The sequence below is a fragment of the Cucurbitaria berberidis genome, assembly GCF_010015615.1.
Source record: "Cucurbitaria berberidis CBS 394.84 unplaced genomic scaffold K460scaffold_2, whole genome shotgun sequence".
Taxonomy (NCBI): Eukaryota; Fungi; Ascomycota; class Dothideomycetes; order Pleosporales; family Cucurbitariaceae; genus Cucurbitaria; species Cucurbitaria berberidis.
This window is the reverse complement of record NW_024468936.1, coordinates 6,354,994-6,375,394: the sequence shown is the minus strand read 5'-3', so window position 1 is coordinate 6,375,394 and position 20,401 is coordinate 6,354,994. Positions and strand designations below refer to the sequence as shown.

The following is a 20,401-nucleotide window of genomic DNA, read 5'->3' as shown; positions in this document are numbered from 1 at the left end:
TGGCCTGGTGTTGTTTGTCCCATTTACGCCATGACGTCATGGGGCAAGTAACGTCATAGCCTCCCACCAGCACGAACACGCTCCAACCTATGGATTCCAGATTACTTGCGGGGACGCCCAGATTCCAAGGTCCAAGTAATTCGGTTTATGAAGTACAGAATTAGCCGCGCATCTGGCCAAACTAGCGCGTGAGCATCCATGAACACCTTCCCGATGTTACTGCGGCTCTGTATTATTGGCCTCAGGGGCGGTATCGTAGACTGGATTCAGGTACACGAAGCCGACTGCGCCCCGCTCTGACGCTCGCTGTAGATTGTTTCCTGGCATTGTGTCCCGCGACACGGGCTTTGTGGCTTGCAGCTACTCGTAGAACAGGAACTGGCGCTGCCTACGTCATCGTGGCACGCGCATATCTTCATCAATACGTGCCCTCTTTGCTCAACACCAACACGAAAACACATCACCTTGAATCTCGACCTAAGCACCTACTTCACTACTGCCTCTACAACAAGACCACCAACATGGAGACCATCACCAATATTGCGTCTACTGCGACGACCACCGTCTCGAACCTCATCTATGGCGATCAGACCAAGAACAACGAGACCGCGGGCAAGGAGCCCGTCTCAGGGCAGGAGGGCAAAGGCACAGCGACCGAGCCCTTCGACAAGGGTAATGCTGGTGAGCCATCTTTGTTCTCTCGATACATCGCAATGCCTTTGCTGACCGCACTGCAGCTACCCCGCTAGACACGACTGCAGACAGGAAGACGTTCCTCGATTACGGAAACAATGAGACGGCGGGCAAAGAGCCTATCTCTGGCGAACAGGGCAAAGGCACGGCGACTGCGCCGTTCGATCAAGGTAACTCAGGTACGTACTCATTTGTTAACACGACCCTCTCGCTTTAAAGCACGGTGCTAACTGCCCTATCAAAGCCAAGGCAACCGATGCATCCTCCGGCCCAGACGGCTTTCTTAAGCTGAACCCAACGCTTGACGGACCTGCGCATGATGCCGACGCGCCAAAAATCCACACGAACAGCAAGGACACCACTTACACGGGCATGCCCATCGTTCCTCTGAACCCAGACGTTGCTACGTCGGGCCTGGATACGAAGTCTTCGGGTACAACAGAGAAGACTGGCGTTACGGATAAGTTGTGGAAGGAGACCGCACTCGATGACATTAGTCGCTCGGGCGCTCCTGGGGCTGGTCCAACAGCTCCTGACTCGACGACCGTGACCAAGGCGCCCATTGCTCATGAGAACGTTGCCATCAAGGAGTCCAAAGTCCACATCGAGCCGAGTCTTGATGGAAGCATCAGCCCCAAGACGACGGGAGCACCAGCAGGTGCCGGCGTCGGAGAATCAAACCGTACGTGGACACAGAAAGCGGGCCATATGTTGAGTAGAGCTGACGGTGTCGCAGGTATTGTTGGAGAGAAGCCTACGCACAAGTCCGAGCCCGCAATATCGTCCTCTCCCAGCGACGAGAAGAGCGGCAAGATGTCAGATCTGAAGAACAAGCTCAAGGACAAGCTTCACATTGGCCACAAGGACAAATAAGTGCTTCGTCGCTTCTGTAGCACTAATGATGCTTCTTTCTCATGGATGATGGAACGAGATATGATACCACGGCTTAGCTGCCAGACCCGAGAGGTCATTTCCTTATAAGTAGTTGCTCCACATAGTAACTTAATTTGCACAACTACAACGTTAAACCCACGTCCACCGCTGTGTCCAATGAACGTCATGATACAGACTCGTGGCACCACATGCAGTTAGCGTATGCTCGGCAAGTCTGACCCGCATGTACATCGCCTCACTCTTATCACACGCACCACGCACCACATGCCACTTCGCTCGCATCGTCTGGGTATTAATGAGAGCCAAGAGTCTCGCACGACGAGCGAATTAGGAATCGCTTACGCCGCTCTATTTCAGAAGGAATACTTTGTGGTATGTTTATTATAATTTCCATCAAACGAAATCTTATCTGCTTCTCCTCGTCCCATCAACATGACATACCCTCCAGACGGTAGCCTAGCTTCATTTCCCTAGTCTACCGAAGCCAAGAGATCTGTTCCCCGGTACATCTGCACTCTAGGCTTGTCCTACAAGTCAAATAGGACCCCGTGCCACAGTTAGCGCGTTAGATGCTAGCCGAACTACCTTTGGACTACATCACAGCATCTTTCCTTGCCGCCTTCTCTCCAACCCGCCTTACTTGCACGCTATATGTGCTTAAATAGTGTCGAACTCTTCTTCATTCCCATTTTAATCAATATCACCCTACATCATGGGAAATATTGGCAACTTGAACGTTGATCGCAGAATTCACAGATCAAATAATACATCGACTCTTGATAGCATGTGCGCGAGCCGGATCCATCAAGATATATCCGGTTCTCCACATGCGAGCCATCTCGACGAAGCGAACGGGACAGCCATGATTCGGAGGGCTGCCGGAAAGGTACCGCATGTTTGCGTTGTGGGAGCTGGTGTAGCTGGTTTACGATGCGCAGATGTATTGCTGCAACACGGCGCGAAAGTGACAATCTTGGAAGGCCGAGATCGAGTGGGCGGGCGCGTGAGTTCAAGTGGAACCAGTACGAGGACATACAATTAACCTATGGATAGCTGTGTCAGAGTAATGCGTTGGGACACTTAGTTGATCTGTGGGTCCGAGAGTCCTTTTATTCTTCGTTACTTCCCGATGTAAGAACTTGTGACTGATCATCATTTCTTCAAGGGGCCCTAACTGGATCCATGGAACAGACAACAACCCAATGCTCGATCTCGCCAAGCAGACAAATACAGTGACTATGAATTGGGATGGTCGACAGGCTGTCTTCGATCACCTCGGGAAGCACATGCCGGAGAACGATGCAGCAGAAAATACAGAAGTTGTGTGGACCATCATCGAGCAGGCTATGAAACTATCGAATAAAGAGTCTGCAACTATTCCGGAAAAGAAGAGCTTGTACAACTTCTTTGAAGAACAGGTGGAGGAGATGTTCCCATCCGAGACTGATGGAGCCAACCATAAGGAAGCGAAGAGGAAACAGCAAACGATCCTACAGATGGCCGAGATGTGGGGCGCATTCGTCGGAAGCCCGATTCAGAAACAGAGTCTCAAGTTCTTTTGGCTTGAAGAGTGTATTGATGGGGAGAACCTATTCGTTGCGGAAACCTACTGTAAAGTTCTAGCAAAGATTGCGGAACCGACGCTCAACTCTGACGTCAGGTTTGGCCACAAGGTTGAGAAGATTATCTCGAATGAAGAGAATGAATATCTCACTGTTCTGGTTGATATCGAGGGCAAGGAAAGCGAGACTTTTGACGAGGTGGTGATGACCGCCCCGCTGGGCTGGCTGAAAAGAAATATGGATGCGTTTGTGCCCGAGCTACCAAAGAGGCTGAAGGAAGGAATATCGTCAATTGGGTATGGGCATTTGGATAAGGTTTGTTGTATCGAGTACGAGACCAAGAAAGTTCCACTTACACGCCTAGGTCTACATCAACTTCCCAACCGCTTACTGGAATGAGTCTTCCACAGCAAGTGCCACAGCGCCATCTGCATCGCAGGACCAAAGTTTACCCAACGTAACAGCGACAATTGCGCCACTTCATCAGCCCCTCTCATCTCAGTCACCAGAATCTTCTGTCGACTCTTCACACTATCCAGGCTTTACACACTGGGTCAGACCCAACTACGCTCCCGACACAAACCCACAGCAATGGAATCAGGAAGCCGTAAACCTCGCTGCTCTCCCAGGACGAAGCGCTCATCCAACCCTGCTCTTCTACATATATGGTCCAACATCGCTGCACATCGCCAAGCTCCTAGCTTCAACCCCGCCATCCGAGCACCACGCTCTCTTGACCTCATTTTTCCGCCCCTACTTCTCCCGTTTACCAAACTACATTTCGACCAACCCGAGTCATCAACCCAAATCCATCTTGGCAACAGCCTGGGCTAACGATGAGCTAGCGGGATATGGTAGTTATTGTAATTTTCAAGTGGGATTAGAGCGAGGGGATCAGGACGTTGAGGTTATGAGGCGGGGACTGCCAGAGAGGGGGCTTTGGTTGGCGGGAGAGCACACGAGTCCTTTTGTGGCCTTAGGTACGTTCAAGACAGGAGTGGTTAGGAGATGGGAGGGAATTAAAGCTAACGTAGAACGTATAGGGACGGTTACAGGGGCATATTGGGCGGGTGAGGGGGTTGCGAAGAGGATTGCTAGGGCCTATGGACTTGGAAGTGGTGGTGAGGGTGGAACGGGTAAGGCGGAGAGAGAAGAGGCCGAGGCGGCTTAAAGGTCCCTTAATACGAAGATGACGTCGATTGCGCTTATGATTTTTATTCACAGTCTGTGTGTTGGCAGGTCGCGCAGAGAATATGAATACAGTAAGCAAGGCGCAGTCGTATCAGACAACTTGTTAGCTTGGATCCTTCAAGAAGTCAGCCACGAGATCTACGGGAGGCCTGATTACTTGTCTTGGCTCGAATGATTTCGTAGCGGATTCATGTTGGTATAGGTTAGCTATCCCCTGCAGCATTGGTAACTATGACAGGCATGGTAATCCTTTGAACTTCCGACCTTGATCCGATGGCGACGTCATATGTTGATCTTCTGTAATGCTCGTACACGTGGGTACCTGCCAAGAGGCGCAAAGCGACCTGACCAATCACCCAACGAAACTATTTATAAAGGATGCACATGAGCGAGCCGGGATGAAGTATGTATCTTGGCTGCTTTGGAGTCTTTGGATGTATAAGAAAGAGTGGATCCCGAGAAACTTTAAAGAATCATATACGCTGAGCCAGATTGCTTCGAGTCTACTCTTATTTTATTTTTCGGTAGCCCAGCGTTCACTTTTAGAGCTTGATGAAGATGCTTTCCGTATTCCTTCTTCCTCTCGCAGCTAGTCTATCTCTCGCGCAAAACTCAACAACTCCAACAACTCCAACAACATCCCGAAACAGCACAGAAAGCAGCACAGAATTAGAGTCGAAGACTTCCATCGTCCTCCCCTTCTATCCACCGTACCCTATCTCCTCCATTAAACCGTCTCCTACCACCTCCGCCAACGTCGTAGCAGCCGCCACGCCAGCGACCGACGCATACTGGCAGCATGAATATCGCGACTACTACGCCTCCATCATCACGGTCATTTCCACCTCAACACTCGTGTACGCAATCGACTGCGCCCCAAACTCCAGACATGCCTCGTACACACGCGCCAATGAGTTCAACTCAGCGTTCATCTGCGCGAACAGTGTCGTAGGCCGAGGCCCCGTCACCGTCACCCAAGGACCCGAGCAATGGAACTTCACCGTGACACAGACGACACGAACGTCGAGGCGGTCGTCTAAGAGGATGCGGACGCAGACGCAGTTTGCGACGGTAGAAGTAGCATGTGCGCAGCTGAGCGAGAAGACGAAGAGGTGTAGTTACAAGGATGAGGGGGATCATGTGGGTACCGTTAAGGGGTTTCAGGATTACTTCTCGACTATGAATCAGGCGCTCGTTACGGTTACAGCGGGAGTCGATAAGCTGCCTAAGGATGGTAAGTTCCTTTGCTTGTATGAGACTTTGGCGTGTGATGGGATGCTGATGATGTTTTCTAGTACTGTCTAGTCTCGTTGAAGCTACTACTGTGGTCGTGAGCACAAGTGCGAGTTCAAGTCAGAGCAGGAGTTCGAGCGTTGCGACTTCGAGTAGTACTGCTGCTGCTCCTAAGATCACTGGGGCTGTGGGTGTGGACGTGATTTTTGGTGCTGCGGGTTTACTGGGCGCTGCGGTCTTCGGGGTATAGTGTAGGCTCATTTTGCGCGATAGGCTAATGAGCCATATCGTTTGATGATTGATGAATTATGGCCACTCTGACACATCACGGATCAGATCATAGGCTTTGCTGGCTTGTATTGATATGTGATTGATGAGGATTAAGTTGATCGTAGAGCAGATGTGTACGAGGTGTCTGTCAAGTGGGGATCGCTTGGTGCCTGAAGAAATTAGCCGAGCATCCCCTGCCATCGGCTTTTCGCCATCCATTCATCAACTTCTCCACGTTGATGTACCGCCTCTTATGAGCAGTAGCTTAATAGGGATTCGCATTTGACATGGTTCGTCTAACAACTTTTCAAATACGCGACACAAGACTCTATCATACGTAAACGCGTATAGAGAAGCGCAAACGACACTAATAGCAGATGTGCCAATACCCTTCATACATCTACTTACGCCATTGAAATCAACACGTCCCATCCATCCATTCGTTCCAGCCAGTCAATCTCATCCAAGCACTCGTTCCGAGCTGCTTCCCAACCCCCAGCCGGTTCTTCGAGGGACATCAAATCAAACGCAGACCTGATTTCGACTGGCCAGTTGCCCTCGTGGTCTCTCAGCACTTCCTCCAGACCCCAAAGGTCACCCATGACGGCATCGAACCTTGCCGGAATATCGCCTTTTAACATTCCCCTGATCACTTCAACAAAGTCTTCAGCCACGCCATCCTGGTAATAGAGAAATTCTTCCTTCTCACGACGAGCAATCTCAACTGCACCATCGTGCCATATTGCTGCTTGTATCATTCCATCGCTCAATTGTTGGCTTGCTTCAGGCGATGGGCCATGTAGGACCAAGGAGAAGGAGTCAGTGGGCATACCCATTTGTCGTAAGAGTTTTGCCTCGTGGATCCAGATTGCAATGTGCTTGAGTCTCCACCGAGTGTAATTGTTTCTGTGGAGGTGGCGACTTTCTGCTACTAACTCTGTACGCCAGATGTCGACCCATCTTTCCACTCGAAGCTTTCGATTTTCACGGCAGAAGGGAATAAAACCCTGCGCGTGAGTTTTCGGCATTGATACGCTTGGGTTGTCCTCTTGGACAATGATTCTACGTAAATGCGTTCGAGTCTTGGGGTTAAGTCGTTCGAGAAATCGGATAGCGAGTGCAGCTGCGGAGAAGTAGTACTTTTGTCTTTGCTCTCTCCCAGAGCGATCATACGTTGATACTTCAGGGGAGACGGGAAGGAACTGGGTGACTTTATCCAAGTCTATGCGATCTGGGATCCACCAGTACGCAGGCCTCCATTGGAGTATCTTTTGCTGTGTCTCCCTTGTATATTCTGCTGGACATGTCACCCTCCTGAATTCATCTTCCTGAAATTCCTCGTCGTAATAGAATATATCCGGATCTATGGGGTCCCTTAGATCTAGTCGATATTCTTTCGAGGTTAAGCGTTCAAAGTCCGAGTGATCAGCGATGATCCGTACGAGATCCAGAATGATGCGTTCCTGGGCGGAATAATCTAAGGTTCCATATCCATACCAGAGATCGGATACCATGAATTCCTCGTAATCTTTGTCATAATCAATAACCTGTTGCTCCATCTTCTTCACTGCGAGATTCCCCGGGTAGAGTAATCGTAGTATCTGCATAGCCTTTGGCGAGACCAGAGATTTTGCCCACTCTAACATGAGTCGGTGCAGTCCCACGCATTCTTCAAGAAGAATTCCATACAAATATGCAGTCGAGCACTGCTCAATAATGTTAGGCAGATCAAGCATGGTCCGGAAAGTGACTGAATTCATCGTTAAGGCAAGTCCATCCATCTCTTCGGCAACCCTTTTACAGGTATATCCTAGAGCGAGATCCACAGGCGGCCCGTCTGTCGTTCGAAGTTTTCCAGATCCCGGAATGAAGATATAACCTCGTTCTTCCCAAACATAGTGTCCATATATCTCATGGCGTATTTCACGCGGAAGGCGGAAGAAGAGGGAATTGTGTTGCTCCATATGGAAGAATCGAAGGTGTTTGGCTAGCCGCGAATCCGAGAACGCTGTGAGTTGAATTTTGTGTGTGTGTGTGTGTGTCTGTGTGTGTGTGTGTGTGTGTGTGTGTGTGTGTGTGTGTGTGTGTGTTGAATTAGCCTTATATACTGGCGATTGAAGGTGCGCTTCCTCTGAAGGGCGTTGCCAAGAATCGAAGGGCGCACGCAGGCCACGGGCACGCTAAATCGGCAACCAGTACCAGTATACCACTTCTTCGAACCCACCCTCAGCCAAAGCTGGGAACGAGATTGAATTGCTTTTCTAGAAACTATTTTATTTTTGAAGGAAGACTAAAACCGCTCAGGCAGCTATTCGATGATAAGACGACAGTACTATATACAATGAAATCCATGTGTCCATGCCAGTTTACTGTATCAAGCTATACTTCGAGAAAGCTGCTGACGCCGTTAGTTGTTATCAAAGTTCATTTTCCAAGATAATGCTAACTTACATATACTGCAGCGTGTTGCGAGCTGTTCATTTGCAGCTTGCAAAAAGTGGTTGATTCAACTACTACCCAATTAGCTCTATCTAAAGGATGCTCCGGGACGGGATATCTTACCAAGGAGTACGCGATGTACTCGGTTCGTGGAGGGACTATGAGTCCAAAAAGGGTTAGCCGCCATTTAGTCCCATGGAAGACGATGTTTGAAACACTGCTTACCATCGTTGTCCATATAAAACTCTATAAAACGATCATCAGCTAGATAATCAGTATAGCTATAGTGGACCCTAAGATGCGTATAACTTACTTCGAAGGATATTCTTCCTCGGTGAGGAGGAGAACACCGCGAGCGGGGACAGCACCATGTGCTGGAGGGATGTTAGCAAACGCGCTGCATCGTGGAAATCGGTTGACCTACGTGTATCTGATAGCTTCCGAAGACGAAGATCTCCAACGCCCTGGATATGTCATTAGAGGAGATACCAGTCCTGTTGCCGCAACTTACCTACATGGGGAGCGGAAAGCGAGAGGGCGGAAAGTGAGAGGGAGGAGCGGGGTGTAGGGCGCGAAGGCGAAAGATCGTAGGGGTCCTATAGTGCAGCATTAGCACTGATAGTGGCCTATTGGTGTACGATGACTCACTCGTGGAGGTTCTGTGGTAGCGATTTGGTGGTAGCGATTTCCTGATTGAATTAGCTCTCCCGGCCGGAAAGATCGTAGCCCATGGCGACATACTCGGCGCACGGTATATAAGACATCGCAGTCTTGAAGTGCCAGTCTCCACTGCCCATTCGTTAGTGGATTCCGACAGGGACTTCGTCCTTCCCTGTACTTACACAAGATCTCGCAACGCTTTCTCGATAGCAACGGTTATTCGACGCAACGGTTATTCGACGTATTCGACGCAAGGGTGATCGAGACTATTACAAGCGATGGATCAGTGTGTGCTATTTTGAGAGATTGAAACGGGTTTGAAGAACTTACATGAAGCCTGTTCCTGTGCTGTGGCCCACCGAGGGTTAGTTTGTCGTATACCTACCAACTGTACATCGCTGACTGTCGCGTAGATGCCGTATATCCGCTCTCGATCTTTGCCTTTGTGAGCATGTTTTCATCAGTAGCTTGACCTAATGCGTACCGTCAACAAGATAGACCTTGACCACCCGAATGCTGCGACCATAGAGCGCAGGAGGAAGGTCAGTATCAACAACGGCCGGCAGAAGCTAGATCTGCCAGAGGCGCTGACTGCATTACACTGTCAACTGTGAACTAGAGTTAAGATGCACTTCCGCTTACAGCTCTTCCGGTCCTACGTCAAGGACTTGTATGTCCAAGGTACGTGGTCATCGCAGCCATATGGTGACACATTCAGACCGCTGAACTGAAAGTGAATACGTTAATGTAGGCCCACAATCACTAGGTAGGAAAATATGTACTTATTACAGGACAGCCAGAGTCGCTGGACAAGTCCTTCTTCGTTGACCAGCAGCAAATGCTGGAGGAGCTAGCTAAGAAGCTAGCTAAGGGGCAGGCGACAGATGCTGAGAAGGAGTTCGTCGATGGTCTCCGGCGGTGGCTGTTGATTGACGATTGTTAAGGACTGCTATCAAGTAGATTGAAGACAACTTACGAGGGGCTGGAGAAGTACTTGCGTATCGGCAAGTAGATGGTCGCTACATATTGCGTGTTAGTCAAGCTGGATAAACATGAGAAGTTCGCTCATACTCACTCGTGACGCGCGATGCGGCGGTGCGGCGGTGCGGAGGAATCGGGTGGCGCTCGGTGCTACGGCCCGGTGTTGCGCGGTGTATCGGTCTAGTAACCCGTCAATGTAACTCTCGTCACCAAGGACTAGTACGCACACTGTCGTTGTTGAGGCAGCTGAGCTCATCGTGAAGCGGTCGTGGAAACGATGGCGGTGGATTGCAGGTTGTTGATCCTTATTGAAGGTCAGTGGTGACCTCATTCTAGACAAGTTGTACGTACGCTCGTCGCGGGGAGTTCGGGATGTGAGGCGTTCGGTGTTGCGGAGTTCGGCGGTGTGGAGGATTTCGGCGCTGTAGTCTTCGCTCTGCATCGATAAAGTCAGATTCTGGTACGTTCTGGCTATGCTTTGTACTGTACTTACGCTGAATATGATCTGTCTTGCATCACTGTGGTACCAATCAGCTAAGAACTCGAAGCTGAAAGAAAAACGTACGCTTGAGTGTTAGTATCCCACCCTGTGAGGTCGTGGTGATCGCGGTGATCGTGGTGTCGTGGTGTCGTGGTGTTTGCGGTGCTGGTGTTCGCGGTGTTCGCGATCGCGGTGGTCCGTCTGACTACAGTTTCAGCATCATCTTCACTTCGAGTTGTGATTTGTACTGACGCGTTTGCTGCAGCGGCCCGAGGCGGCCGAGGAGCCGAGGCTTGGTTAGTTATCAACTAGAAACCTCGTCAGTATAAAGTGCCTGATGATTGCCTTAGGCACGCTGCTTACTGATAAGATCAATGCGTAATGGTTCAATGGGGTCCCTGTCCAGAGAACGAAGGTAATGCAACATCCAATCAGGGGCGACAAAGCGGAAATTCTGTATCGCCCATTTCGCCGCAATTGCTCCATCGTGTGTGAGCCATCTGTTAAAGTCGGAGTGTCCAGTCTCGTCAATCAGGTTCTGGCGCACGGAATCCAGGTGAGGGCACTCAATGAAGAGATGGAAAACCGTCTGTCTTTTGTTACATGGACACAAGGGATGGGGAGCCACCTGCACTTCAGTTAGCAACAAGAAGATATCGAGGCAAGGAGGTCTTACCCGAGCTTTGAACATATAGTCGCCTAGTCGTACGCACTCGGTCTTCAACCTAATAAGCGCGACACTCTCAACACGCGAGAGATCCTTGTGTACCGCAAGCGTATCGGTATCCCAATCCTCCAATAAAGACGTAGGCGGCTTGTGCTGATGCATAGCACGATAGGTATTCCAGCGCTCTCTCATTTCGCTCTCTGCCCACACATGTCCCAATCTCTTTAACTCAATAGTAACAACCTCTTGATTAAGGTATGTCGATGTCGTTCGGTATTTTCTCGCAACATTCTGGTAGGCCGTGTTGTAGAAATGGAGAGCCTGAATATACCGGTTCCAGAAGGGATCGAAAAGTACGGGACGGGTCTTTTCGCCACGCATACGGTGATGCTCGCGACCGCATATGTAGACATCCTCGTGCGCGCTCCAGATTGTCGACCACACCTTGGTCTGCGATAGTTTGGCCAGAGCTATGTTTCGAAGCCTGCTGAGCTCGATAATCAGATTCCGGACACGAAGCTCTTTCTCGAGAGGTAGAATAGGTGCCTTCGGGTACGCCTGAGCTAGGATACGTAAGAATGTGTTCTGTGTCGTCTCCAGAGATGTCAGGTGTTCCTTGAGGTTATTAACAGGGTCAAACCAGACCGGATGTGCGTAAGAGATCGCAGCAATTACGATCGTCTTGAAAAGTTGTATACCCTTCTCGAGCGAGGGACCGAACTCTGGTCCAAGGATTCTGCGGAACACTCTTTTCAAAGGGGCGACCTTCTTCGCCTCGATGTAAGCCATATGTGCTTTCCAGTCCAGTCGTGGGTCCAGCATTACTCCAAGCAGCTTCATCTTCTCCTGGAAGAATTCGCCAGGCTCAAAACCAGGAATTCTTGGTATCATATTCCAATCTCTGCTTCGACGATCTTTCACTAAGTGTGAGAAGTGCATACAGTCAAACTTGTGGGGACCAAAGAGCATGTTGTTCTCCTTTGCCCATTGCTCGCAAATTTTGAAATCCCTACCGAGGCATGAGCAGTTTGTCCAGAAAGAGTCGGAGACCCTCAATATCGCAGTATCGTCGGAGAAAGCAACAACATGTCTGGTAGTTGTTCCACCGCTCTTTTTGGAGAGTTCTTCGAGCAGTGGCGCTGTGAAGAAAAGGAACAAAATAGGCGAGAGCGGGCTTCCTTGTGGAATTCCAGTGTTGACGGAATATGGTTGTTCGGACGTGTAACCAGGAATCTTGGCAGAGGTAGTGCGATAAGATAGAAAAGACCGAATAAGGATGATAAGGCCGGGCGGTACACCCTTCTCGTGAAGGATCTCAAGTAGTCGTGTTCGGTCTACCCGATTGAAAGCATTTGACATATCGAGACTGAGAATGGAAACAACTTTGCCCACTGCCCAAGCTGCACGGATGATAGCTTCGATGTAGAGAAGAGCAGTCACTGTGGTGCGTCCAGTAAAGGCCATTTGCTCTGGTGGTATCATATTGCCCTCTAATGCTATTTGCGTGAGGAGCTCGGTAATCGCAGATTCGAATAGTTTTCCGAATGGACACAGAAGCGCTATTGGTCTCCAGTTCTTCGACTTCGAGTACGGACCGGCGGACTTTCGCAAGAAAATGGTGGTGGCAAACTTGAAACGAGCGGGATGATAGCAGATCCGCAAGCAAGCATTGTCTGAATTAGGATTAGTCAAGAGACAAAGAAAGAACGGAGGAGAATCGTTTGCACAGTGGGAGTAACTTACAGAACCGCAACAGGTGCGGAACGAGAACCTTTCGACAAATCTTTATGAAGATGTTTGACACTCCACCATCCACCGTGGCTCTGATACGTGGCATTTTCCGGATGAGTCTGTCAATATCCTCATATTGGAGGAGAGCACAGGTTGGTAACTGATTGGGGTTGACGTCAAAAGGAAGGTCGGGGGCCGTTGGCTGCTCATTTTTGTCTGTAGAGACGAGTAGAAGTGCCCTAGCAAGACAGTCGCTCTTTGCTTGAGGAGAAGTATGCGTAGTAATGTTGGGTTCTTCACCCTCTACCAGGGGTGGCATATGTGCAGGTTCTCGTGCGGTTTCTTGTTTCAGAGCCCAGTGGTACTTTTTGTAAGCGCCTTGTAGATTAGCGGTCGATTTAGCCACATGATCATACCAAGCGTTCTGTCTCTCAATCTTCCAGAGCTCCTTCGCCACGAGTTCGGCTTCCTCGTGTCTCTTTTCAAGCTCAGGTGTGCGGAAGGCTTTGTAGTCCCGCGCGCACCGTTTCACCTCGGCAAAAGCCTGCCGAACACCTGGTGACATCTGGGTAGCGGAATGTTGAGACGACTTAGCAATCGGAACAGTGTTCTCAATTTCGCGAAGACCGTCCAAAAACTTGTCCCAATAAGCGTTGAGCTCTGCGGGAGATGTCATAGAATCGTCCTCTATCGCCGTCAAATGTTTTTCTGCTAGGTCGTTCAAGTGCTTCTCGTTCGCGTTGACCCAATCTCGCCGTTCGTAGATGACTCGATCAGCATGTATCCCGAGCTCGACTTCGACGAGAAGATGGTCACTTCTAACAGGTATTTCGTGGCCGATCCGAGATGTGGCTCGCTTAGCAAGGTCTGGAATATAGTGGTTAGTATAATAACGAGCATGCAGTTGCGACGAGTGATGTAATACCTGGGCTCGCAAAAACGAGATCAATCGTACTCCATTCCTTATGAGCACCCCGCTTCTTCTCCCAAGTCCTGACACCCTCTTCCGTGAGTAAAATCATCGGCTCCTCATATTTGAAGGCGTTGAATAGTGCGTTTGACTTGCTGCACTTTTTACGTCGAGCACGCTGGCCACCCCACCACGTATGATGAAGGTTGAAATCGCCCATAAGAAGATGTTGCCCTGGAATTGACACGAGTTCCACAAGGTCGGCTATGGGAATCTTTTTGTTGACATTGTAAATGGAGTGAATATGAAGGACATCGAATGCCGTCTCCAGTGTGAATGTTGCCATCAAGTCATTGTGGCAGGCAGCGGTCCAGGCTTTGATGGGGAGCTCGCTGCGCACATAAATGCAGACTCGGTGGGATGCGACGTGCTCGAAGGCGAGACGATATCCATGGGAGGGAATGGCAGCTTTGAAGGTTGTCCTGTTGGTTGCCCTCCGAATCGCGGCCGCGGAAGCATTTGGTGGCACGGTTGGACCGGTATACTTCTGGACGACCTGTCCTGTGTTTTCGGCTATGTCTTGCACTGTGAGAATATCTACTCGATGGCGGTCGGCTATCCGTAGCAACTCCCTTTGAACGTCGCTTGTGGCTCGCACGTTCAATCCCCAAATTTTTAGTTTGTGCTCACTCATTGAGAACGAGATGGTTGCATCATTGGGGAGGGTCCAGCAGACTGCGACATGTATGCTAAATGATCGTAATTATCCTCAATTTCATCGTCCATGTCGCTGTCGCTGTCATGCTCCAATTTAATGGTGTGGTTCCCAACAGGCTTAACGAAAGGGTCGCAGCTCATGCTTTTAAGAAACGCCTCACTTGTTGTGTCGCTGAGACCATATTCGACATCGCTACGTATGGGATCATAGGCTTCGGAGTGTTGAGAGTGGGACTCGAAGGATTGCGAGGTTGTTTGGGTGATCGAGGGGATGCCTGGGTCTCGTCGTAGGAAGTGCCCATGGACAATAGGCTGATGTTCTCTTAGATCCGTACTCGAGGATGAGAAACCAACACCTTGATTAACACTAGGTGGGCCTTCTTGGGAGTCGTTTGCAGACTCAGGCTGATCAACCGACCGCGAGCCGGATATGAGGTTCTCGCTGGGTGCTAGATGGGGCAAGGACATTCCTTGTGGCCTGTGGGTGATAGGACGAATACGGCGATCCATGATGACCTGTCTTGGGGCGCTGTGTTGTGATTTGGCTGCATTTGCGGTAAAGTTGAACATGAAGTCCGGTGTGGAAGAACGAGAAACGTGAGAGCTGGGAGGGCCTAGTGATAGAGGACCTGGCGTGTCGATGACAATCTGGCTTGGTGCGGTGTCAACTTCCATATTGTCTGGTGTATCCAGTCTGCCATTGCTCGAGATGATTTCGAAAGTGGTGAGACCGCTGTGAAGGCTGGGCATTGTAGGTGGCTCGATGGTAAGCTTGCGCTTCTTAGATGGTGAAGGTGGATTGACAAGCATGGGTGGGAATAAGACTGTCTTCGCAGTTTCAATAAGGCTCCGCGAAGTCTCAGGGGAGATTTGTGTGCTGATAACAGGTTGCGTTATATCTGGACGGGGAGGAGCCGACAAGTCCATGGTGGTTGCTAGTGGCAAATCTGGCTGGACCGTGTTGACTGGTGTCACTCTAGCAGTGTGAAAATAGTGGTGCAGTGACTTGGTCCCTGCTGGCAGCGCTGGTGTCTTGTGGGGAACGTTCGAGGCCGCCGTAGGAGGTGCCGTGGCGGGTTTGCGCGGGTTCTTCGCGGCATCAGCCTGTAAAGCTAGACCTCGATTCAGGTTGCTTTCAACCCGAACGAAGCCATCCGGTTCTACGCGCGGGGCGTTGCGCATCCAGTAGACTCCCTTTCCTCGCCTCGCGGTTCGCTTTTTACGGTCCTTCACAACCTCAGGATCCGCACACCTGTCGTCGGTTGCGCAATGCGCCTGGCTGCAATTGGCGCATTTCTTCTCTCTGGGATCCCTGGCGCACTGGTTGAAATGGTGAGGCCCAGCACACCAGGAACATACCACTGGCTTCTTGTATTGCTCTATGCACTTCTTCAAGCTGTGGCCGTCTTTCATGCAATTATAACACTGGAATCTATCAAAATTCCGATGCCAGGCTGCCACTTTATGCATCTTAGCCCCGATTATAAAGTATCCGTGATTCACCAGAGCTCGAGCCTTCTCAATGTCTGTGAAATACAGTCGGAGAGATCTTTGTCGGTACGATACGCGATCGAACGAAGTGTTGTTTTCATGGCACCAGCTGTAAAGTTTGTCGTCTAGCTCGGCCTGCGACATTTTCCGCTCGAATCGGACATTGAGCACCGCGACTTCGTAAATGTCTTTTTGTAGATTCGGGTTGTGGCGCAGATCGAAGATATTTTTGAAAGGATGGAGTCCATTGGTCTTGCCCGCGACTGCACTCAGTTCTTCCTTCTGCTTTTCGTTGCCAACAAAGCACTCGAGAACATTGATGTTCTTGAGCGGATGCTTGGTAACCGCAACAATGTCGGTCCAGGGTGGTCCTAGATTATGCAAGTGTTGCTGGAGGTCACTTGACCTCTTGCTGTTGACGTATTCCCAGTCATCATGATGAACGGTGATGCGGACAGAAGGAGGTCTTTCGCGCACATCGTCTGGCACATTGTCGGTATTGGCTGCATCAACCTTATTGTTGCTAGAGATGATTCTGAACATCTCACGTATCTCGAGCAGCGCTTCCTGGCAGGTGGGAAGGGGTCGCATGCAGGCAGTGCATTCTTCTCGGACAGCGTGAAGTAGTCCGAAAACGGCCGATCGGTCATACTGGCGTGAGGGGTCCTCCAACACAGTCTCAAGTTGATCTAAGTTGGCCATGATGGTCTCCGTCTGACGTGCCGAAGCGCGGAAGCTGCCTTCATTGGGCGCGGGGTCGTCGTGGACCTCATCGTGTACAGAAGACATCGTGATTGCCCTAGGGATACGCAGAATCGAGTTTGTTGCTTGAGGGTCTGGCTTGCAGTTCTGAGGATATCGTTGAACAGAATTCCTGTTGATTGAGGGGGGTCAACTAGAGTTGTGCAGCTTCTCTAGTCTCTAGATCTGACAAGTGCAAGACAATGTCAGTAAATCTACAAGGTTGGTAGAAAGAAGATGGTAGATCTTACAGGTCTGTTTCGAAGCCACAGGGAGACAGTGGCGTTGTAATCTTCTTGACGACTAGTGTTAGGATTAGTGTGAAAAAGAGCAGAGTCTATGTCCGAGGTGATATCTTAGATAGGATGCAGCGGATAACCTTGGCGATTCAACGACGTTCCCGGAATGGATTATGCTGACAAGGTGATAACCTAGTGGAGCACATGAGGAGACCGAGGGTAGTGGATGGTACATTCGACCTGGGCATAGCTTGGTACACGAAAAAAGAGACAAGTGCACGGTGGCTTGCGCCTAGGTAGATCAACTCCTGACTTGGAGGCATTCGGTTGAGCCGGAGATATCACGGATGGCCCTATCCGAAATGAAGCTGAGCATAAAAGCGGGTGCAAGGAGCCGCAACATGAAGAAGCCACCGGATAGGGATGCCGCAGCATAGCTAAACTTCGCTCCAGTAGAACATTCTCTCGGGACCTCGAACATACATAATCTTGTTTGCGATGCGAATATGACTCTCTTACAGAAGTGTATTACCATATTGTCGTTGGTTTGACCCCTGGGGGGTTCCACCTGAGATGCGGCCAACGGTCTGGCTCGGAAGCGGGGAAGCGGGGAGACGGGGAAGTTGCGGCCTAACGACGACGCAGTAATCCCAAAGAAGCTAAGCATCAACCCAAACTTTGAGCGACCGATAGTCACAGACCACGCCAGTCTGGGATGTTCATAACTACTTGTGGCTATGGCTGCCACTTTTCTTGCACGGGCAACTGGTCTGGATCGGCCCCGGAAATAGACATGTTCTTTGAAACAAGTCATTATGGTGGCATGGCCTGAGAAACTCCCGACTTTCACGGCCACTACTAGTTGAATGCTTTCGATGACCTGATATTCGACGCGTGGATGTGATATCGCCCCTGTCGTGGAAAGCCTCCACATGCCACACAGTCGGTAGTCGAGCCTATCAGGCCCAGGCAGAGCAGGAAAGTTCAACGCGACCAGCTGTTTCTATCAAAGCTCACTGCTTTCAATAGCGTCTCCAGCCTCCCACCTTGGGGCTAGTATCTGTTGAGCCGTGAAATGTCGGTCCGGAGCTCGAGGTGGGAGGAGCTTGAGTGAGAATACACTAGATCAACCCGTTGGCAATCTCGCCAACTGTCCATGCCGACCTCAGCAGATAGTAGTGCTACAACACGGGCCTCAAGAGATGAATGAGCGCCAATTATATCGACAAATCAATCAGGGTAGACCAGCTTGGTCGTACAGAATCCATAGCTCGAAGTATGTGCCACCCTTGGCCTAAGGCTACGCTCTGCCTTCACTCTTTCGGCTTCGCTCTGCTGTCAACATCCGAGGCTAATTATGTGTGGAATCGAGTACTTAAAGGCTCACAGAAGATGCCAAAAAAACAGAACAGCAACAAACCATCGCAACAATCCTCAGCTCCCTTCACACAGTTACCTTTTTAACTCTTTGCTCCAAATCCTTTTCGCCTCTTCGGCTCTCTTTATCCTGGTACTCTCAATATTTTGCTACAACCTCTCTTTCACCTCTTCGCCTCTTCAGCTTGTTGCTTTACTCCGCTGTTTTGGGGTTGGCTTCAATTCAAGCCCGTCCCTCCATTATTCACTCGAGTTTGGATACTCTGAAACCTCTCGCCAAAGTCTATTGTTGACTATATTTCTGTTCAACTCCATTTCCCACGGATATTTAGACGATGCCTCCAAACCGCTCGACGAACTCACTTAGTCGGTCTGAATTGCTGATTTTGATATCAAAAACCGAGAAGTCCGTTGAAGACATGCACGAATTCATTGCTAGAGCAATGATGACAAAGGGGGGAGTGCAAAACGACTTGCACGATTTGAAGCAGCAGCTTCGTCGTTCCCAGGATATGGAGAAGCAGCCGCTTCATCGGTGCGACGGTCTGCAGAAGTCGAAGCATGCCCCAGACAATTGTATATCGAAGGCCGAAAACAGGCAGGCAATCAAGCCCGCGGAGGATGTACAGAATACCGAAGGAGAACTCCATCTGCCGAGTACAAATCGACACAAAGCAACTGTGTCTTCACCGCCATCAACTCACGAGAGCCCGGAGATTGCAAACACCTGTTTGAAGGGAACCCTACAGCACCCTAAGGACTACGTTTTCGACTGGGGAATGTATGCGGGTGAGTATATCAAGGATGTTGCAGATATACGTTACCAGTATCTGCACGCTCTAGGCGGTAGAGATGATCTTTTCGAACCGGGTCGACACGAGGGTTTTAAAGAAGCGTATGACTACTATCTTCCTGGTGTACGCCATTCGACCTTGCAACGTCTGAAAGGACAGACGGGGCCAACGATAGCGCCATTTACAGTTGGTTCTGTCGAACGTGTCCCACACAAAACACTTATGAAAACCAAATACTCGGATTTTTCCTGCTCATCATCCTCCGCACCACACTCGTCATCACCTGCAGCGATATTTTCATCTCCGTCACCATTTCCTCGGGAGTCAGCGGCAGGGCCATCGTCATCGGCACCTTCGTCCCCTCCACCAAGATACTCCGAGAGTAAGCCGGAGAAACCTCGCTTTTATGACCAGATGGCCGAAGAGTTTGGTACACCTCGATACTGTCCCAAGGTCAAGAAGGCGCCCGGAATCGAGGCAGCGACGAGGAAAACACTTAAGGGCAAGGCCAAGGGCAAGGCCAAGGCCCACCCCTTTGTATGTGGCGACTATAACTATTCCACTCGTTTATACGCTTACCATTTACCAAGATCGATATCATGTTTCCGGATTGTCACGGTACTGGCGTAACCCCAATCACGGGCCAAAAGCGAGGCCGGGGAAGACCGCGAAAGCATCCTCTCCCAGAAGAGCCATCCGCGAAGAAGCAGCGGAAGCTGAATATAATTGAGACGGTAAGCTAACTCAAGGGTGAGAAACAGGTTCAGTCTAACGGGTTATAGATTGACCTCACCTCGGACAACGAGACCTGGGACTGCGCCAAGCCAGGCACCGCATGGCTCACTCAGCCTTGATCGAGGAAGAGCCATCTTGAGCGAGAACATGGGGTATGTATAGAATCTGGAAGGGATGGGGACGATAATGGCGGAGGAGGATGCAACAGACAATTTCAACACAGACGATCGGCACCGGATCCTTCGGTGTGGTACATTGACCTTTCTTTTGTCTGGAGTTTTTGAACCTTTGTACATTACACTTGCGTAACAATGCAACTTTTTCTTCGCTCTCCCTAACTCTGTTTCTCGGCCCCAATGCTTTCGTATAGTATGTAGATATGCTGACTGATAGTTGGGTCTCGCCAGCTTTGGCTTAGAGCACTGCGATGAGAGTTTCCATGCAGGCTGGAGCATTGTTGGCTGGATTTGACTAGATTTTCTGGAGTATTTCAGAGGCTGAGATTTCAAATTCATTTTTCATTGGCACACAAGAGCAGGCAGACTACCTTGGTGTCAAGGTGAAAGTGCGGGGAAAGTCAGCCGCACGACCTAGG

At 50.2% G+C, this 20,401-nt stretch overlaps 8 protein-coding genes across 8 annotated transcripts; 4 read left to right on the top strand and 4 right to left on the bottom strand.

The window, feature by feature from the left end:
* Positions 1 to 98: 98 nt before the first annotated feature.
* Positions 99 to 1,728, top strand: K460DRAFT_305356 (uncharacterized protein). Its single transcript, XM_040930006.1, has 4 exons — positions 99 to 681; positions 738 to 872; positions 938 to 1,375; positions 1,430 to 1,728. Exons 1-4 carry the CDS (start codon positions 522 to 524, stop codon positions 1,564 to 1,566), a joined length of 870 nt encoding a protein of 289 aa, XP_040791893.1. The 5' UTR covers positions 99 to 521; the 3' UTR covers positions 1,567 to 1,728.
* A 721-nt stretch (positions 1,729 to 2,449) lies between these two features.
* K460DRAFT_278831 (FAD/NAD(P)-binding domain-containing protein) lies at positions 2,450 to 4,320 on the top strand (the record flags this gene model as incomplete). The annotated part of the gene is made up of 5 exons (XM_040928287.1): positions 2,450 to 2,590; positions 2,641 to 2,678; positions 2,753 to 3,464; positions 3,514 to 4,129; positions 4,193 to 4,320. The coding sequence occupies 5 exons, from the start codon at positions 2,450 to 2,452 to the stop codon at positions 4,318 to 4,320; spliced, it is 1,635 nt and encodes a 544-aa protein (XP_040791892.1).
* A 572-nt stretch (positions 4,321 to 4,892) lies between these two features.
* On the top strand, positions 4,893 to 5,823 carry K460DRAFT_375984 (uncharacterized protein; the record flags this gene model as incomplete). The annotated part of the gene is made up of 2 exons (XM_040934828.1): positions 4,893 to 5,574; positions 5,636 to 5,823. 2 exons carry the CDS (start codon positions 4,893 to 4,895, stop codon positions 5,821 to 5,823), a joined length of 870 nt encoding a protein of 289 aa, XP_040791891.1.
* Positions 5,824 to 6,035: 212 nt separating this feature from the next.
* On the bottom strand, positions 6,036 to 8,017 carry K460DRAFT_89135 (uncharacterized protein). Its single transcript, XM_040938783.1, has one exon. It carries the CDS (start codon positions 7,805 to 7,807, stop codon positions 6,248 to 6,250), a length of 1,560 nt encoding a protein of 519 aa, XP_040791890.1. The 5' UTR covers positions 7,808 to 8,017; the 3' UTR covers positions 6,036 to 6,247.
* Positions 8,018 to 9,559: 1,542 nt separating this feature from the next.
* K460DRAFT_89112 (uncharacterized protein) lies at positions 9,560 to 10,568 on the bottom strand. The gene is made up of 8 exons (XM_040938782.1): positions 10,489 to 10,568; positions 10,417 to 10,441; positions 10,275 to 10,359; positions 10,151 to 10,227; positions 10,014 to 10,103; positions 9,919 to 9,961; positions 9,725 to 9,864; positions 9,560 to 9,669 (listed from the first exon to the last, which is right to left on the bottom strand). Exons 2-7 carry the CDS (start codon positions 10,437 to 10,439, stop codon positions 9,805 to 9,807), a joined length of 378 nt encoding a protein of 125 aa, XP_040791889.1. The 5' UTR covers positions 10,440 to 10,441; positions 10,489 to 10,568; the 3' UTR covers positions 9,560 to 9,669; positions 9,725 to 9,804.
* A 2,187-nt stretch (positions 10,569 to 12,755) lies between these two features.
* Positions 12,756 to 13,577, bottom strand: K460DRAFT_276385 (uncharacterized protein; the record flags this gene model as incomplete). Its single annotated transcript, XM_040928111.1, has 1 exon — positions 12,756 to 13,577. A coding segment is annotated over one exon (822 nt), but the record flags the coding sequence as incomplete, so codon positions are not given.
* Positions 13,578 to 14,369: 792 nt separating this feature from the next.
* Positions 14,370 to 16,933, bottom strand: K460DRAFT_89048 (uncharacterized protein). Its single transcript, XM_040938781.1, has 2 exons — positions 16,913 to 16,933; positions 14,370 to 16,847 (listed from the first exon to the last, which is right to left on the bottom strand). Exon 2 carries the CDS (start codon positions 16,707 to 16,709, stop codon positions 14,403 to 14,405), a length of 2,307 nt encoding a protein of 768 aa, XP_040791887.1. The 5' UTR covers positions 16,710 to 16,847; positions 16,913 to 16,933; the 3' UTR covers positions 14,370 to 14,402.
* A 1,763-nt stretch (positions 16,934 to 18,696) lies between these two features.
* K460DRAFT_394177 (uncharacterized protein) lies at positions 18,697 to 19,925 on the top strand (the record flags this gene model as incomplete). The annotated part of the gene is made up of 3 exons (XM_040935980.1): positions 18,697 to 19,608; positions 19,662 to 19,805; positions 19,854 to 19,925. The coding sequence occupies 3 exons, from the start codon at positions 18,697 to 18,699 to the stop codon at positions 19,923 to 19,925; spliced, it is 1,128 nt and encodes a 375-aa protein (XP_040791886.1).
* Positions 19,926 to 20,401: the final 476 nt, after the last annotated feature.

Bases quoted from the DNA above. Each gene is read 5' to 3' on its own strand.
- K460DRAFT_89112 (XM_040938782.1), bottom strand. From the start codon at position 10,439: ATGCAAGACAGATCATATTCAGC. The intron at 10,228-10,274 runs GTACGTACAACT...ACCTTCAATAAG, and splicing joins CCGAACTCCCCGCGACGAGC to GATCAACAACCTGCAATCCA. The intron at 9,865-9,918 runs GTAAGTTGTCTT...GTCAATCAACAG, and splicing joins AAGTACTTCTCCAGCCCCTC to CCACCGCCGGAGACCATCGA.
- K460DRAFT_89135 (XM_040938783.1), bottom strand. From the start codon at position 7,807: ATGGAGCAACACAATTCCCTCTTCTTCCGCCTTCCGCGTGAAATACGC.
- K460DRAFT_89048 (XM_040938781.1), bottom strand. From the start codon at position 16,709: ATGTCTTCTGTACACGATGAGGTCCACGACGACCCCGCGCCCAATGAA.
- K460DRAFT_305356 (XM_040930006.1), top strand. From the start codon at position 522: ATGGAGACCATCACCAATATTGCGTCTACTGCGACGACCACCGTCTCG. The intron at 682-737 runs GTGAGCCATCTT...ACCGCACTGCAG, and splicing joins CTTCGACAAGGGTAATGCTG to CTACCCCGCTAGACACGACT. The intron at 1,376-1,429 runs GTACGTGGACAC...ACGGTGTCGCAG, and splicing joins CGGCGTCGGAGAATCAAACC to GTATTGTTGGAGAGAAGCCT.